This window comes from Cheilinus undulatus, linkage group 20, assembly GCF_018320785.1.
Source record: "Cheilinus undulatus linkage group 20, ASM1832078v1, whole genome shotgun sequence".
NCBI lineage: Eukaryota > Metazoa > Chordata > Actinopteri > Labriformes > Labridae > Cheilinus > Cheilinus undulatus.
In genome coordinates this window covers 22528692-22548121 of record NC_054884.1, presented here as the reverse complement: position 1 = coordinate 22548121, position 19430 = coordinate 22528692, and the positions used below count along the sequence as shown (strand labels likewise).

At 37.9% G+C, this 19430-nt stretch overlaps 1 protein-coding gene across 1 annotated transcript in view; it reads right to left on the bottom strand.

Annotated features, from left to right (window-relative positions):
* Positions 1-3110: 3110 nt before the first annotated feature.
* LOC121528173 (synaptic vesicle membrane protein VAT-1 homolog) overlaps positions 3111-19430 on the bottom strand; it is a 28894-nt gene continuing 12574 nt past the window's right edge. Inside the window, exons 2-6 of the mRNA XM_041815443.1 lie at positions 18425-18632; positions 12189-12359; positions 11912-12001; positions 10254-10492; positions 3111-7286 (exon numbers count right to left, since the gene is read on the bottom strand). Coding sequence (XP_041671377.1) covers positions 7095-7286; positions 10254-10492; positions 11912-12001; positions 12189-12359; positions 18425-18632 — 900 coding nt within the window. The 3' untranslated portion in view covers positions 3111-7094. The remainder of the gene's footprint in view (positions 7287-10253; positions 10493-11911; positions 12002-12188; positions 12360-18424; positions 18633-19430) is intronic.

Sequence of the window (19430 nt, the reverse complement as noted above, 5' to 3'; positions counted from 1 at the left end):
TTCAGTTTCTGTTTTATTGTCCAATTAATGATGACTCAAGGGATGCGCTTGTTAGGAAAATGATTTCCATTAATGCTGACTGTTTTTAGTGGTGTCGTTATGGAAAATAGAGTTATGCCTCAGAAAAGGAACCTTTTATATAGCTGATTATACACAATGTAGACAGTTATAACAGCCTCCACTCTTCTTGGAAAGCTTTCCACAAGATTTTGGAGTGTTTCTGTGATAATTTGTTCTATAGAGCATTTATGAGGTCAGACACTGATGTTGGATGAGAAGTCCTGGCTCACAATCTCTGTTCCGGATCATCCCAAAAGTGCTTGATGGGGCTGAGGTCGGCTCTGTGAGGGCCAGTCCACTTCTTTCACACTGAGCTCATCAAACCATGTCTTTATGGCCCTTGCTTTGTGCACTGGGGGACAGTCATGTTGGAATAGAAACGGGCCTTCCCTGAACTGTTGCCACAAAGTTGGAAGCATATCATTGTAAAACACATTTCCACAGCTCCACAGTCCAGTGTTGGAGTGCTTTACACCAGTGGTCCCTAACCTTTTTTGAGCCATGAACCGGTCTAATGAAAGACAACATCATCATGGACTGGTCATCAATGATTGAGAGATAAATATGTTGAAACAAAATTATGCCAACAGCAAAAAAAAAGAAAACAAAGTGCAAAAAAGTTCACCATAATGCTGAACCAATCACATTAATCCCTTATTTTAAGTAGGACTCCAGGTATTATCTTTTAAATGCAACTTTCCTGTCCTTAGTATTCGTAGGCTCTACTTCTGTCTCCTTATTGAGCCTTTCCCTCTTTGCAGATAAACTCTCCAACAGTTAACTTGTGGCCTAATTTTTGGGTATCATGTGACTGAGACAAGCATCTTTACATGTGTTAAAGGGTCAAAAGGAACAGATGGATGATATAACAAACGTGAATTCAGTCATTTTTCAAAATAAGACATCTGTCAGACAGATGGTTAATAATATAGAAATAAAATAAGTTATATATTCTTTCTGTGGAGTCCAGTACCAGGCCATGACCTGGTGGTTGGAGACCAGTGACCACCGCTTTGCACCACTCCATCCAACGCTTGGCATTGGTCTTGGTGGTGTGTGGCTTGCATGCAGCAGCTCAGCCATGGAAACCCATTCCAAGAAGCTCCCTCTACACAGTTTTTGTGCCAGTGGAAGTTCAGATCTCGTCAGCTATGGAACCAGCAGAGCATTGGTGACTTTTACAGACAGTGGGTCTGAGCAGTCGTTGACCTCACTCTGGGATTTATGTGGTCTTCCGCTTCATAGTTGTTGTTCCTAATCGCTTCCACTTTGTAATAACATCACTTAGCGCTGACTGTGGAATATCCAGCAGGGATGAAATTACCAAACCCGTCTTATCGTAAGGGTGGCATCCATCACAGTACCACACTTGAAGTCACTGAAGTCTTCAGAACAACCAATTTTATATCTCAAATGTTTGCAGATGGAGACTGCATGGCTAGAGGCTTGATTTTATACACCTGAGGCAACAGGTTTGATTGAAACACCTGAATTCAGCAGTTACAGGTATGGCCAATTACTTTTGTCCATATAGTGTGTATGCAAAGTCTGAAAGGGCAGAATGTATTATTTACTACTGCGCTAGAAAAAAACTTTGTAATTGTGTGTAATGAACTGATTTGCTGGTGTTCTCTAAACCCATCATAGCTGGGTGCTTCATGCATGATTCATAGGTAAAGTCCAACCAATTAATTAAGTGCCGAAAATGAAGCAAAAACATAATTTTTTGTAAGTTAGACAGTGTGAAGCTGTGAACTTTGATTTTTTGATGGTCACAATGCTCTCCTTTGCACCTTTTATGAAATAAGACAATTAATATTGCACTATTTTCAATTCTAACACCCATTTTTCTGACTAATTCTGTAATCCAAAGGTTATTACATGCTTTGGCATTAGCCACAGAAACATCCCCAGCCCCTCTTCCTGTCCCACCTCTGTCCTCAGCATGATACCCACCAGGTGGTAGAGGCTGCATAGACTAGTTGACTAGTCCACTTTACTGCTTTTTGCTTAAAGTCGACTAGTCACTCATCCCAAAATTAGACATTTATAATGCCTAATGTATAGCCCCTCTATATTGATTTATCAAAGGTGTTTGACACTGTAGACCACAGTTTACTGATAAATGTGCTTCATCACATTGGCATGTCATACCAAGAAGCATCATGGTTTGCCAACTATTTGGTAATGTGTTCAGATAGCTGGATCCACCACTTCCTTTCTGGAAGTCCTAAAGGTGTGCCTCAAGATTCAGTCTTAGGACCTATTTTATTCTCTATTTATGTCAACAATCTGGGTGATAACTTGTCTAATGCCTCATATTATTTTAAGCAGATAACACTATAATTATTGTTAAAAAAAATTCTGCAGGTCTTCGAGTTTTTAATCTGCTTTAAGTGTTTTTCAGTCTTGTCTGCAGAAACTTAACTTTGTCTTAAATGATGATAAAACCAAACTCATGGTCAACACCTGTTCAAATACAAGCGAGTTACCAGGGAGCATACCATCAGTTTTAATGACACAAGGTTGACCTTTTGAGCTAGTCTCAAAACTATAAATATCTGTGTTTTCTTTGTGATCTGAGCAATACTTAGGTTTTTAGAGGCATTTTATAGGTAGACTTAGGCCTAAATGGGTTAAATTAAGGCTTAGTTAACATAAAATGAAACAATAGACACAAAGAAGATGGCGGATAAGGCATATAATGTGCAACTCTAGAAATCTAGTGACAGTGCATCAGGTTTTTTTTAAATTATTATTCTTTGTGATATACCATATTAACTTTTGGTTGTTTGCACTCGCATCAAAAACATTTTAGTAAGCTGCCTATTGTTAGTAGTATAGGTTATGATTTACAAAATATACAGTATATACATATAATGTTGGTTATTTTAAACTATTCCCTTCTCCTGTAGATAATTCATGATTTCATCAATGACTCAAGTTGACTTTAAAAATTCTCAAGTCGTGCTATCCCCTACCAGGTGGTAGTTCTAATTTTAATTCATCTTGATTCAACCATCACAAACTCAACTCAGTCATCACAAACATAAGTGATAACACTTTAATAATGCAGACATGTTAGTGCCACATGCACACAGAAGACATGTACATAAAGTGTGAATACAAAACACAAAAACTGCAATTTATATCACCATCATGAATGCAGGAACACCCAAAGCTAGCATCATAAACCAGATTCAACATGTCAACTGAAGGCAGATAAAGTGGTACAAATAATCTATATGTTAAAGGATGAGACCTAGATTGTAATTATGATGAATGCATGATTAATGGCAGCATATATTTTAATTGTGTTAATTTGCAGTAATGTGTATTTTTAATTGAACAAATGGGAATTATTTTATCAAAGTAAAATCATTTGATGTATTTAGAGGGATCTGATGTGATTAAAGGAGTTTTGGGTCTGAAAATCAACTCTTTATGCAATTAATTTTTTAAAAAGGCAACACTGGTGGGCATCTTACTGACTTATTTGAAAGGCACATCTTTGCCCTGACCACTAGATGTCCCCCCCTGCACCAGTAACTCTGTAAGCTCATATACAATAAAAAAATTTGAATTTTAATGGAAAAATACACTTCCTCTTAACATTTAAGTGTATTTCTCTGCCATTAAAGTAAATGCAGTCTTCTAAGAATACCCAATGTTAAATGTGGAATATATATGCATAACAGCTTAAAAAATATACTGTAATTGTTTTTTTACACCCTTAATCTTCACTAAATATTCCTTAAAATGTGTAAAATAATACCCCCATTTTATGCAACAAAAATTAAACATGCTCATTAGTTAAACTACTCAGATATTTGGTGTAGGAGTTCCACTGTATGACTCTAGTCCCTGCTCCAAATCCACATCAGATCTTACTACATCCCAGCAGAGGGAAACCCGGCCAAACCTAACAATACTTATCCAAGTGGCCAAAGGAAAAAACACACAAATGTAAATAACATAAAGCATTATCTGTGAGACTGTGAAAACACTGCATGCTGGAGAAGGAGGGAGGGGTTCTTATGGAGAGACAGAGAACAGGAGTGAGAGGAGGGGAGAGGAATGTGAAGAGCTGCTGTGGTGTGGACGGAGGGGAAAAACTCTCTGTTGTGCTTCGGTAGCGTCTTCTGCGTCAGAGCATTGAATTACACCCACAGCTGGACAAAACATTTGAGCCCAAATTCCACTTTTAGGCTATACATTCAAAGAAAATGTGAAAAACAGATTCTTAATAATTACATAAGAGCTTAAAAAATGAATAAATGTAGAGCAAAGTGCATAAAGCAAAGCAGCTTTCTACAGAAGTCTTTCCATATTCATTGTCTATATAAGAGAGATCTTTGAGTAACACATATTTCACTGCTGTTCTGTAAACTTAGAATCACTTTGATTTCAAAAAGGAAATTAAGAAGCAGCTAACACAGGACGACAAAATCAAGGCCTGCAAAACAGATTTAACTCAAGTTCAGCGCGACACTGTTTGGAAAGAAAACCCACGAGGGATTGCCAAGGCTGGGAAGTCCCGCTAATTGTTATTCACAGTTTGCTTGTGGGTGGTAAGAGTTGGCTTTAGATTTGGCACAAAACACAAGAAAAAGAATGGATTACATACTGACCTCAGGTTGGTTATTTTCTGACAACACTCATTAAAGAGAAGAGAACGTAGAACTATTCATCACAGATTTTTACTCTAAGCTCCTGCGAGGAAAAGTTAGTTTATGTCATTTTTGGCACCCCAGCCCTCTGGAAAAATTGTCTTTTTCTGTACTTGTGTAAGGATGGCTACACACTAGGTGATTTTAAGCCTGATTTTAGGCCCAACTCACCACAAAAAAGATTGTGTGTGACCTGATTTGAGGCTTGCCTAACTGATCGTTTGTCTAAATAATCCTGAAGTGTGGTGTAAATGTGATTCTACTGATCCTGATCCTGAATACAAAAATGGGTGGAAATCTTGTAGGGCACAGTATAGCCTGAACAAGGTGCAAGCCATTTCCTGTGGCTGTATTTTAAATGTTTCTAGCCCTAAGAATTAAAGGCCTTTAACATTTTTTAAGACATCTTGAGTGCCAGGACCCGGATTATGCTTTTTTGGTCTTAAGTTTTCCATATATTCCCTTTCCATGAGTAACGGTGGTTTGCAATTTATGATTCCAGGTCAGGCTGTTTTTCACGGAATACCTATTTGCAACCCTCCTCCACCCCAGCTCCTCCTTTATTCTGCTTTTGATTTAACCAATGCCATTCTGTTGTCAGTGATCCCTGCTCTGCTCTGGGTTTATTGCTGCTCCTCTCCATGACTTAGGCTTTCCTTGCAGGCACGGGAAGAGCAGGATCGTGTGCTGTTCCTGCTTGATGCATTCAGCTCGTGGAAGGGCAAGGGGGTCCCTGAACAGCCACGCTGCCAAATACAAATAACTAAAACAAGTCCAAAATAATCACTGGTAATAAAGTAAAACATTTAAGTAGTCCTGACTGAAATGCTATGTATGGGGTCTGACCAAACTGTCTAGTGTGTGGAGGATTATAATGTGGTGCAGTAGCTAGAACCAGATGGCTCTCAACCAGGAAATCGAGGGTTTGGCCTCCAGTAGCATGCCGATATGTTCTTTGGCAAGACACTGATCCTGAATCTGTTCCCACTGCTGCATCAGTGGTGTGTGAATTTGAGTGGATGGGCATAAGTGGTATTAGTTGATACTAACAGCAACTTATACAGCAGCTGCTGCCATCAGGGTGTGAATGGAGTGAATGGGTATGTGTGACTACAAAGTCATTATTATTCAACGATTTATTATAATATTAAATATGCATTGAAACTGTCCACATCTCTGTGGTCTCCAATGTTCCTAAAATCAGTTAAGATTTTAAAATCATTCAGTATGTAGCCAGCCTAAGTTGTCAAAAAAATCTCCTTCTAATTTATTTCACTCTATTTTAGAGACATCAGTGTTCATTTCAGTCCACTTATGGCAAGGAAAAGTCCTCGCAGGAGCTTCAAGATTGAGTAGAGCACCGAAATGCATTGAACAAGACAAACTATTTGATCACTTCCACATTTTCTAACAAGTCTGATACATATCCTTACTGAGTAAACAGGATAGAAGGTTATTGTGATTACAATTATTTGGCAAAGCTCAGTAATGTACTCTGATTACACTTGAATAACCGAGATATGATGCCTGTTCATACAAAAATATTAAGTTTGGCAAAGTGTATGCAGACAGGTCTTTCTCTGGTTTATTTTAAAGAGACAGAACCAGTGATGGTATGTATGAAGCAACTCGGTTTATAACTTTTAAATCTTGAACATTTTTTTTGTCCTTACAGTGAGAACATTCAACCTTCATCAACACTCAAACTAAAGAAGTTTGAAATGAGAGCATTTGTTAAGAGATTATGAAAAAAAAACTGTGCAATATAATGATATCAAATGATGGGTTATCCTTTAAAAATAGGAAAACAAACAAAAATAAAACACATAAGAATTTTTGGGTCACTTTTTGACAGAAAAAAAACTAATTTCCAATATTTGGTTCTGAAAAACATTTTCTTATAAATGCAAAGCACATTGTTGACAGGCAAATTCCCAGCCTCAATAGATAGTAAAGGAGCTCTTAACAAATTTAGCACCTCCACATGGGAAAATATTTAAGTATATGACTATTTTTTAAAAGTTTCATACATGCTATCCTGGTCTGCAGTCACGTTTATGTTGTTGTCAGCTGAACCTACAGTTTTTAAGCTCTATTCCTTTAGTTCATCCTTATTCGTAACAACTGTTTACAATCAGAATACATGTTATGTAATTATGTATTTCAAACACAAGTATCCCCAACACTGACACTACACCATGCACATATTGCACAACAAAATTTCCATACACATTCTGAAAACACTGACAAAGTCAAAGAATCATGGCATTCTGCTTTTCTTCACTTTCCTTTCCTTTTCTTTTTTTTTGGGCGGTTGAATAATAGGGAAGTTATTGAAAGTATAATTCAAATTAACACTCTTACTCAATCTTTCTCTGCTTTAACTTCCTCCTTGGCCTCTTCTTTCTGCTCACTAACAGCTGCTTCTGTTTTTTCCCCACTTTCTACCGGCTCTGGGTTGGACTTTGGCTTCTCTTCCTCCTTCTTGGCTTCAGGGAGGAGGATGACTTTCCCGATGTTAAGGCGATCGTGCATGCGCTTCATGGCATCGGCCACCTGTGGAGAGACAGAGGAGCGAAACAGAAGTGCATTTAAGGCTTTAAAGAGGGCAACTTTTATTGGTATCCTCCTAAAAGTCTGTGCTAAAGTGAACATCTGTCTGAAGTAGTTTCTTAGAAAGCGGCAACAGTAAGCCGTAAACCTAAATCTAACATACATGCTTACATTAAAGAAGCTAAAATCTTTTTTTTTGTGATTTTTAAAACATCAAACACACACAGAGCGACATACATAAGTGTTCCATGTTTTTGGCATTTGTGAAGCCAGTAAGACTAATAATAATTCCTTTTAAAGCTCAATTTTGATCTCGTTATTTCTAGTGGAAAAATCTGTCTCATCGGCAGCTAAAAGCTCCAAATGTTCACAAGCTGTTAGCTTAATCAGAACAGGAATTGCACCCTAGTTTCTTGGAGCCAAAAAGTTCATTTAAGAAGCGTTAAACCAAGACAACCAGCTGGAAATGCTACATAGTTATGTGGAGAGTAGCATGAGAAGGGGTGAAGGAACTATACACCTCACAGTCCATTGCAATTTCCTAATAATACCTTTCATACTTTCAGACCACGCATGAATCTCCTTTTTTCTTTTTCTTTGGCAGCATGTACTGTCATCAAGTTCTCTGGCAGGGTAAACATTTCCATAGTAACAGCAGGCTCCACCAATCAGAGTTGCTGCCATTACACTCTAGGACTGTAAATACTGTAGTTTTCTGCCTGAGATTGCAAATAAACCATGGTTTCCTTAAAATGAGGTTGATACCAGACAAACTTTTGTCTTTTGCAAGAGCATATACCACCGTTTCAGACTCAGGTATCTAGTAGGAAGTCTATCTTAAATAGTTATGACATTGTGCTCGATTTATTTGGGAAACTTTTCTTTGTCATCCCTTGGCTAATTATTAATAAAATTGGTACTTTACTTAATTAATGTCTTTTATGTCACTTTGTGACATTCAGGAGATAAGAGTAACGAGGCTTCTTGTGAACAGAGACAAATGGTCTGTTGATACTTAGTGTTTTAGGTGCAATCTAACCAGATGACAAAGATTGTTATGTGCAAAGAAATATACATTTAGCTTTAAGACTGGCAGGTTTGATTCCAATCCTGTGGAGGACAGTTTGTTTAGTGTGTGGGTTTAGGTAATCTTAAGGCCATTGCACACACAATCCGTTATTTTTGGATCCGATACGAAACATCACATACTGAAAACTTTCACAATGAGTTAGCTGGTTTATTTTCTATTAATTATATAAATTTGCAGTACAAAGCAAAATGGTCTCATACTGGGAAGGAGAAAAAAACAGTGGAGATGATCCATCCGGACAGAGACCTTCCTATATTTCAGTTATTTGCCCAAGCTTGTACATCATGATGCTGTGCAAATTTAAGCCTTTATCTATTTTGTTCAGCGGTTGATATCTAAAGGCATATCTGAGTAGCAAGTGAAGTTTCACTGTAAGAGAGAGAGGAAGGGAGCTGCAGCCACTGCTCTGAACTACCACCCATATAAATGACTTTGAATGACTTAATCCCGTGCAAGTAATCCAGCCTGTTCCAAAAAGTAAGTGTGCAAACATGATTAAAAAACATAAAACCATACTGATTTTTTTTTTATCATGTGGAAGTTTTAGACCAAAAAATTTGACTTTATGTGCAAAGGCCTTTAATTTGTTGATTTACTGCCCCATGTATGATGACTTTAGGGATGTGCTTCTAAGAAAAATGTTCTCTATCAATTTGTATCTTTTTTTTTTTTACAGTTGGATGATTATAAAAAATTTAAGTTGTGTTTTGGAAATAAACTTTTCTTTGAAGCAGATTCTATCAGTTAAGCCTGGGAGAAAAAGAAAAGAATATCTAATACTGAGCTGTAAAAGGAACATGCAACTTCATAAAGGCTTGTAATGAAATGAAATGCTGAAACACTGTACTGGTATCTCTTATGTCTGAGAAATTCATGAGGCATGGCCATAAAACATAAATAAAATTCAATCAGTCAATCATGGCTAAAAACCTAATCTACTACGGAGAATATGAGTGGGGCTTTTACATTGTTCTGCTCTACAGCTGAGAGTGACTTCTTAAAACTAAAACACAGGAATCTTATCAATTTCACTTAAAAAGTGTTAATATAAACCCAAAAAAGATGCTTATAATTTTATCAATTAAAGAGTTTTTTTATTGTCATTATTAAGCATGTCTAAATGAGACTTTAAGACTTAAGTGGTTTGTTTTTCAAAGCTTTATGCTTAATTTTTTTTGCCTTTAAACATCTATTGGTAATCCTTAAATTGGTCTTCGGTGTTATGGATCTTCTTAGCACTTAAATATTATTCATCGTAGATTACAGAGGGAGAAGAATTCATCAAAAAGAAAAGGAAGATGAGTGCAAAAACAGTGATTTCTATAAAATGTACATCAGTCCTCAGTCGTCTGTAGCTCCTTGTAGCTCCTACCTTGGCCTCAATTCTCTCCTCAGTCTCACGATTGTCTTTCATCACACTCCTTTAACCCTCCAGAGAAACTCAAGATAAAGATTTCACTGTAAGTATTAGGTACCATGGTGACAATTTAGGCTGTAACCTAGCAACAGCCCTTAGGTATCAACCCATGTGATGTTGGGTTGTAGGTTTAATGATCCGCCGTAAGAATGAAACAAAGGAAAAATCAGCCTGTTTTAATGGCTCTCCCAGTAGGGATAAAACCATAAGGAAATGTGCTTTTTGTCCTTTTTGAGGATTGGATTGTCACTGTTGAACTTTCTTTTTGATTAAAGATAACTTTCTCCTGTTAGAAGCTTCATATTTAGCTCAAAAACATGACTGTGATCTTTGTATATAGCTCTCAGGAAGACAAAGTTGAATTCTGCAAATAAACCACAGCTTTCACCACTAAAGATAAAGAACATTGAGTAAAAATCATAAACTGTTTTCACAATGTATATTTGAACTCCATCAAACCGACCTCTTCAAAGTGAAAGCAGGAGTCGATGCGTGGTTTGATCTTTCCCTGCTTGTAGAGCTCCAGCAGCTTCGTCATGGTCCTGCTGATGAGCTCCTCATCAGGGATGTAGCCCAGGTGGAAACCACAGACCGCCTTATTGGCCTGCATCAGTTTCAGAGCGGAAAGAGAGAGCTGGTGGTACCAGGTCTTCGCCATCGCCAAGAGGTTCTTCCTCTGGCCGGTCACACAGTTAGCAGCACCTAAAATGGCCAAAATGAGCATTATGTACAGAACTTTTATATTTATTTCAACAACATACAAAGTGAGTATATTTATAACATAGGTTTGAAAATGTGCAATGATCACTAATTGAAAGTAACCAAATACACTTACGTGGTTGCTGCACACTATTTAAATTCAAATATGAGACTTTACAAGACCTTATGAGACACAAATGAAGAAAAAGTAATATCCCTTTATCCCATTAGACTAGTGAGATTATTCCTGAGTTATATATCCTGAAGCCATTATTTTTAAACTGCTGTACAGTGTGCGAATTTTAACGTGAACAACCAAACTAACAAATACTTACAAGTCTAGATTTGGACAAAGCGCTGAGTCAAATTTGAGAACTTTCATGAGTGAATAAGATATTTTATGACTTTAAATTTAACAAATCTAATACAAGGCTTTTAAAGACTTCTCAAGGTGCAGCGGGGAACCTTATTATCTTATGTTCTACTCTTTAATTCCGTTTTGGCTTTCATTTTAAATTTTTTTTTTTTTTTTTTTTTTTGCAAACTCCAAGCAGGCTATCATGTGTTTTGCACATAGGACAGGCTTCCCTCTAGCCACTCTGCCATAAAGTCCAGATAAAAGGAGCGCTGCAGTGAAGTTTGTCCTTCTGGAACTTTGTCCCATTTCAATACAGGATCTCTGGAGCTCAGTCAGAGTGACCATCAGGGTCTTGGTCAGCTCTTTTACTAAGGCCCTTCTCCTCTGATTGTTCAGTTTGGCAGGGCGACCAGCTCTTGGAAGAGTCCTGGTTGTGCCAAACGTCTTCCATTTGAGAATTATGGAGGCCACTTAACTCTTGGGAACCTTCAGTGCAACATAATTTTTCTTTGTAGCCTTCCTGAGGTGTTCTTGTGTAGTGATTTCTTAGCGTTTAGTTCAAAACATGCAGTTTCTATGCAGTTTTGTAGCTCTTTTAGCACCATCTATTTTGCCATCAGGAGTTTACACCTCAGCTAGTTATGATAGGGTAGTTAAGCTCGACACACGATTATACTTATCAGCATTCCCTATTTGTTTAAATGCACATAACCTAATGAGGTAGAAAAGATGGTAAAAGTGATGTCAGGCCCTACAGGTCTGGTCTATGAAGCCATGTGACCAGCTCACTCTTGCAGTATGTGATAAATGAGAGTGATTTTCCAGTGTTGGTGGCTGCACATGTGGTCAGACAGCATGCCTTAGCACTTTGCACTGGTATTTTTGTCACACTGGTTTATAGGAAGAAGATGACTTTTTAGATGTGAAAATAGGTATTAACAGTGTGATTTTTATCCCAGGTTTTATGGTAATTAGTTCAAGTAAAATAAAGCACATAGAAACAGATTAAGGCAGGCTCAACAGATGAATTAAAACTTTATTTCTTATGTTTTCAAATATCTTACCAAATACTATAAGCATGCCCAGAGGTTTCAACAAACCAAAACCTTTTTGGGTGTCTGAACCTCCAAGAGGGTCGAGGACGATGTCGACTCCTGCACGAAGATGGTAAAGAAGGAAAGAAAAAAACATTTTTACTGCCTTGGTATCAAGAAACAATGCACAGTTAAATGTTTTTAAGGATTAAAAAATAAATATTGAAATCATATGGCAAGGTAAGAAAGAGACAAAACTGCAGCTTTTTTACCCTAACACTACAAAATGTGTGTTTTTTTCCCTCACCCTTTGGGCTGATTTTGCGAATCTCCTCCACATAGTCTTTGGTGCGGTAGTCGATGGGGTGAGTCACTCCGCCCTGAGAGATGGTCTCGTGTTTGGAGGCTGAAGCCGTACCAAACACGGTCACATCCTGCACGGTCTGACACAGCTGGGTCACAGCGATACCGACGCCACCTACACATGTAGAGATTAAATCATCAGACAATGAATGGAATTAAGAGCTGTGAAAGCACAGTGCAGGTTTAATAGACACACACAGAGCATAAAGCCACCTTCTTCATGACTCACCACTTCAGAAACATGCTGGACCTTTTAACTCATACTGCCTCTGTCCAAAATGTGTCATTTGTTTTAATCTTGTTGAATAAAGTAACCACATTTCAGTCAGGAACACTCTCCTCATACATTTAATCATTTTAATGCAAAATGGATGTACAGTTTTACTTGGTGGAAAAGGCTCTGCTCAAAAGATGTTCCCTGGGTTAGACAAGCATTATGCTTTAAACCTTCCAGGGTGTGCATGACTAGAAACCTCCATATGCATAGATACATTGCATACTGAATACAATAAAATCATTTCAAAAGCAATTCATAAATAGTAGCATGAATCTCGATATGAGGGTGCAACAAGCTTTATGCTATAAAGGAGGTGGCTGGGGAGGAGAAGGTGAAGATTTGCCAACATCAGCGTGGTGGAATGTAAGCAGGTATTAGTGGGAAGTACGTCATATCTAAATGGACCACTGTGTCGAGAGATAGAGCTGTGATTGGCGGAGCTGGGAGGCAATAATTGGGATCAGCTGGCCATCAGCTGATCACAGCTAGGCTTATGACTACCATGTCTTGCATGAACTAACACTAGGCATAATTTTTTTGCCTTTATTTCCATCACTATGAGGTTTTCAAAGTCAAACATATGTAATGAATTGGTAATTTTCCAAAACTTGAGATACTGCAAAGATGCATATTGATCAAAGTTTTTTGTCATTTTTTTAGGTAACCAGTTTTAAAGCTAGAACAATAAGTTATAAACAGCAATGTTTGGTCAGAGTAAAAAAGTTGCTTTAAATAAACAACTAAATCCACACTTTAAAGGTACAACATGTAGAATTTTTGCACTGAAATGCTCTATGTTATGCCTGTTTTCTTAGATGAGTTCTTAAATATTTCTGATTTTTTTTTTTTTTATAATCCAGAGAAATTCTTCATTCTTTTGGTTGCATAAGTTTGGGGAGATTTTGCAAGAGTCTTTACTGTCTGCAACACAGCCGATTTCGGGTAGTTTTGCATTGTGAAGCAATGTTTTATCCTCTTTTACACAATAAAAAAGAATTGTATACATTATTTACAATTCTGTGAAAGACAGAAATATGACCAATGACCTGCTGGTTTTAAGGAAATGGTAAAAAAGATTGTGAAAATTACAATCCATTAGATGGGAAGATGCAGTCTTAAAAACATTTTTTTTATTCTGTATGAATGAACATTTTTGGTTCAACAAGCTGATACGAAAAAAAAACCAAACAGAACAAGTGTTTTTCACAGACTCAGATGATTCGACAGCCTCTGAGCCAAATAAAAAACAGGAACTGGATTTTAGGAAGGTAAAGGTCATCCTTGTACGATAGAGTAAACCTCAACAATGGAGGGTTTCCATCCAGAGGCATCACCCTCCATTATACAGAGGCTGTTCATGTGATGTTAGTGTGGGTGAAACCTTGTCATACAGAGGAATAACAGCTGATATAGTGGACAGTAATTTCTTCTGTCTTTGCCCTTGCTCTGTTTAAAGTGTGGTCGTTTTTTCAAAAATGATTGGCTGCCTGCGTGTGCAGCCTTACCAGTAATCCCTCCTGCCCTCCTCTTCACCCCGGCCTCATGACGCTGATTCATACAGGTCAGCTGACAGCACCCGCCCACTCAGCTCTAAACACGGCCTCTGAGAGCAAGGATGCAAGAGAACCCCAGACTGTGATGCTGAAGGCTGACAGAAACTGACCCCTACACTTAGATTTGAGACTCGTGGACAAACACAGAGTTAAAAACGGTAGCACTTACATCTCTTTTACATTTGCTCTGGATTAACATCAGCACATGCTTCAAAAAGAGAGCAAATGTAGAACACATTTTTTGAGTGAATTTATACAAAAACAGGTTTCTTCTGTAATAAACAAAGTGCTGACAAGCCAAAACCTCGTATCTCCATTTGCCATGATTTCTTTTTTTCATGAATCAGCGCTATTGGTCACCCCTTCCTCTGCCAGTGGGTTTAAACCAATTTATAATCAATAAAAAGATGCCGACTATGAGCATTCAGTAGTGAAGTCATTGAAAAAACTGAGCACTTTTTTAGTCTCTAAAAAGTGGTGATTCTGGAGATCAGAAATTTTGACCAGACAGTAGTGAAAGGCTTTTCATTGAAAATATTTATATCTATTTGACAGAAATTGTCAGTTTTTATTTCACATTAAAAATAAGCTGATGATTACTCCGATTTAACACAAAGACTGTCTGAAACCACATACTGCCTTCTACATAGTCTGTGCATCAACAACATTACCTGCTCAACATATCACCACCTGTCACAAGGATAGCTTCACATTAGAACAATCAAAGAAGACAAAGATGCGTCATCCATCCTAAAATTTAGTCAAACATCTTTGCTAGACACTTCGTTCCCTCACAGAGAGTAACAAACAGATGTGTTACACGTTCTTTCAAGAATAACTTGGTATTTCAGTGGAAAGCTTACATGCTAATGATGATGTATCTGTGATGGGTCTGTAATCAGGCGTGAAAAGTTACTAATTACATTTACTCTAATTACTGTATTTAGGTAGTATTTTAGTACTTTTTGAATTCATTACTAAGATCAGCAAGTCTTAACCAGAGCTACTGTACTTTTACTTGAGTATAATACTCTTGTATTTTTTCCACTTCCAGTGACTATACAGTAGCAAATACAATGTTACAATGTAACCATTAATCTCCTTTACTAAAGTCAGCTGTGTAACCTACTGAGTTATCCAGCCTCCAAATACCAGGGGAATGATTCTACATCACATCCAAAAACCACAGAGGTCTGCTGGGACCCTTTTGGTCATTTACCCAGTGAATTGTAGTTGTTTTTGATGTGGGACATATTTGCACCATGAGTGAAGTTATCCACCGAGTTAGAATCCCCTCCTGAGATGTTAGGTCAGTTTGTGTTGCCTTGCTATGAGGTTGACTCTCTGCTTTGTTCTTGCCAGGGGAAAGCCACCTTACCACAGATTGTCTAGAGTTATTGCAGCTCTGATAAAATGTTTTATAATTATTTCTAAAGTGTAGTTTAACTTAATGTAGTGTGAATCATAGTGTTAAATCTACCTCTATATGAGTTTAATCAGCACTGTCAATTTTGATGTGTATTTTCCTTTATTATAGAGGTGAGTTCACTTGAACAACCTATTGTCTTAGAGATCTATTGTCTTGTTGTTTTTACCAATAAGGAAGTATCATATTTTACTGTACAACTTAGATTAAATACTTTTCACTTTTACTTGAGTTGGTTTACAGACAAGTACTTTTACTTAATTAAATTTCAACCAAATTACTTTTACTTGAGTGCACTAGTTGAGTACTTTTTCCATCTCTGTCTGTGATGCCCACCTATGACACTTTTTTGCATATACTGTAATATTAAAAGTGCAATTGTGGTTTAATAAATTGCAACATCACCTTTTTTTCCAAGTCTTGATTTGTTGTTTTGGGATTTTTGTTAATATTTCAGCAAATTCCATTCCATAGACTTTTTACCAGTATTATCATACCGTGAGGTTTTGTATTTCAAACAGAACCTCTTCAGGATTTTTAAGTTAAAATGAGAAACTCTGTGGGTGTGGTGTGATCAGATATCATCAATAGAAACATAAAAACCAAACACCTCTTGGTTACATTCTGACTCAGAAGGAACTTAATCCTAACAGATGCATGTCAGTCTGTGACTCCTACCCACTTGAAAAAGTGAAAAACAGATAAGTCTCCATGTGTAATAATAAAGTAGCAGATAGGGCTGTGGATCCCATCAGTAACGGTGAGAAGCTGTTAGAAAACCTGCTGTGATGGATACTATACTCCAGGGACCTGTGTTATTGAAACTCCTGGACACACACACTCCTCCACACACACAGAGGAGTGATTACCTGTTACAATGTTGGAGCCTCCTCTTCAAATGTCAGGTGTTGCTAAAGCAACCGTGACAGATAATGATCCTGTCTGCCATTTTATGAATAAGCTGTTATGAGACCGTGACACACATGCACATATAATGTCCTTCATCTATGACTGGAAGTCTCTCACTTGATTTGTTTTCAGCACAGACACGTGTTCGCATTCAGAGGAGTGATTAGTGACTGTGAGTTAACAAGCTGTATGAGTCGTCTCAGGTTACCACAGAGACCAGGAGCGATAGCTTTAATGAGTTTTTGACACCTAATGGTCAAATCATGTGAGGGAAACCTGCTCAAATCTACTCCATGTGGAAAAAATATCATCTCTGAAATGTATTATATTAATAATCCCAGTTTTACTAGTTCTTTGTCCAAAGCATCTTAATAATCATTGTCATATTTTTTGATAATACATGCTTGTTATGCAATTGGAGAGATTAAGAAAAATTACCATGACAACTTTTAATATAGTTATATTATTCCATCATAAGGTTTGTTTTGTCTTGTCTTTGCTAACCTTTGCATATTGAACAGAATGTGTTAATGTTCAATAAACAGTTTTAGTACAGCAGAGATTTACAAAATCACATTTTTTAGTAGTTGTTACGAGCAAAAACTTAGCCTCAAGTTTCCGATTCTCTGCTGCTAAAACACACCCCCACAGCATGATGCTGCCTCTACCATGCTTCACTGTAAGGATGTTATTGAGCAGATGATGAACAGTGCTTGGTTTCCTCCACACATAATGTTTGGAATTGAAAACAAACAGTTTAATTTTGGTTTCCCTGGACCGGAGAATCTTGTTTCTCGCAGTCTGAGAGTCCTTCAGGGACTTTTTTGGACACTCCAAACCGCCTTCATGTGTTTTGCACTGAGGAGAGGCTTCCCTCTAGACACTCTGCCATAAAGCCCAGATCAGTGAAGGTCTGCAGTGATGACTGTCCCTCTGGAATTTTGTCGCATCTCCACATGGGATTTCTGGAGCTCAGTCTGAGTGACCATCAGGATCTTGGTCAACTCTCTCAGTTGCTCAGTTTGGCTGCATGACCAGCTCTTGATATGCATTTACAGCTGTGAGGCCTTCTATAGAGAGGTGTATGCCTTTCCAAATCATATGCAATCAATTGAATCTACCACAGGTGGACTCCAATAGAGGTGCAGAAACAACTCAGCAAACATCAAGAGAATGGGAGGAACCTGATCTAAATTTTAAGTGTTGTTGCAAAGGGTCTGAATACTTATGTCAATGTGATATTTCAGTTTTTTTTATACATTTGCAAAAATGTCTCATATTGTATTTTCAATTTTTTCATTATGAGATACAGAGTGTAAATTAATGAGAGAAAATGTTGATTAAAACTTGCAACTTAAAATTGCAAAAAGTGAAGGGGTCTGAATACTTTCTGATGCACTGTAGCTCGAACATCCCTCAGCCTATTCTTGTAAACACAATATCTTAAGAACGTTATGAGGCACGTTCTTGAAACTTGGCATAAATATCCACTCTGACTCAGTGATGAACTGATTTGACTTTGGCGGACATTGATCAAGGGTCAATGTAAGTATTGTTACTTTCCAAAGAAAATCTCATCCTGCCGTCTCTGAACAGCCACATTTATCACTCCCTGTGAACCTTTGCAATGATACATTTAAATACAGGTCATTTCTGCATCTTGCTGAAACCTGTTTTTTATGACACCTACCTCATGGCAGCTGTTTCAGGCATTAATTAAAGTCTGTTTCATAACTGTCTGAAAGGTTCTCACAGGAGCCTCAAAAATGTTTATCAATGTGAAAAGACACATCTTAAAACAGGAAATAGGTGAATCCAAGGAGTCATTACATTTTTAGATTGTTGGAAATTGATGGCAGGAAGGATAATTGTCCATATTCTATTGCCATACATTAACTGTATTAAAACAAACACATTTTTTCACCCCTCAGTGTGTTCATCTTATAGAGAACATCTATGATAAATAATGCTGCATGACACTCCTTATATTTCAGGATTTACTCAGCGTGTCTCACCTGCTGCCATGTGGACGAGCACACTCTTCCCCGGCCTCAGATTGGCCATCTCAAACAGCATCATGTAGGCGGTGAGGTAGTTCACAGGTATAGCAGCACCTTCCTCAAAGCTCATCTGATCAGGCATGAGGAAAGTGTGATCAGCTGACACAACCACCAATTCCTGCCACATGCCACTGCGAGCCAAAATGATGACACGATCTCCCACCTGATGAGAGAACGCAAGAAAGAAACACAAAAAAGGTTACTAAGGTTGCTACATTTCTGCTGTCACTCCAACACATTGGGAGAAAGATTACTATTTGAAGCTTAGCCATCTGTGATGGTTTGAGATTAATACTAATACCAGCATGTTAATATGCTAACAGTGACAATACTAGCATGTATTTTTTAGACAATGTAATTCTGAACTTTTACTCCATTCTTCTTTGCAAAACTGCTCGAGCTCTGTCTGGTTGCTGGGGGTTTAAGGCGCAAACACCTCTTTTCAAGTCCAGCCACAAATTCTCTTTTGGACTGAGGTCTGGGCTTTGACTCAGCCACCCCAGAATATTCACCTTGTTGACTTTAAACCTTTTCTGTGTAGCGTTCGCGGTATTCTTCAGGTCATTGTTTTGCTGGAAAATAAATCTCCTCCCAAGCTGTAGTTCTCTTGCAGACTGAATAAGGTTGTCCTTCAGGACTTTCCTGTGCTGTATTTTGCTGCTTTCATTTTAACCTTTACAAGCCTTTCAGAGCTGCATCCCCACAGCATGATGCTGCCACCACCATGCTTCACAGTGGGGATGGTGTGTTGCTGCATGTGCAGTGTTTGGTGTATGCCAAACATAGCGTCTTGTCTGATGTTGCTTTGAGGTATTTTCCTCAAACTCTACACAGATGTTCATCCTGATTCAAGGATGAAATAGTTTTATTTTGAAGGCCATAGGTCAAACACCAGGACACCAGTCCTTCTTTTTGACCCACCACTGCACTTTCATTGTCCTGCAACTGGGAACTTCACAGA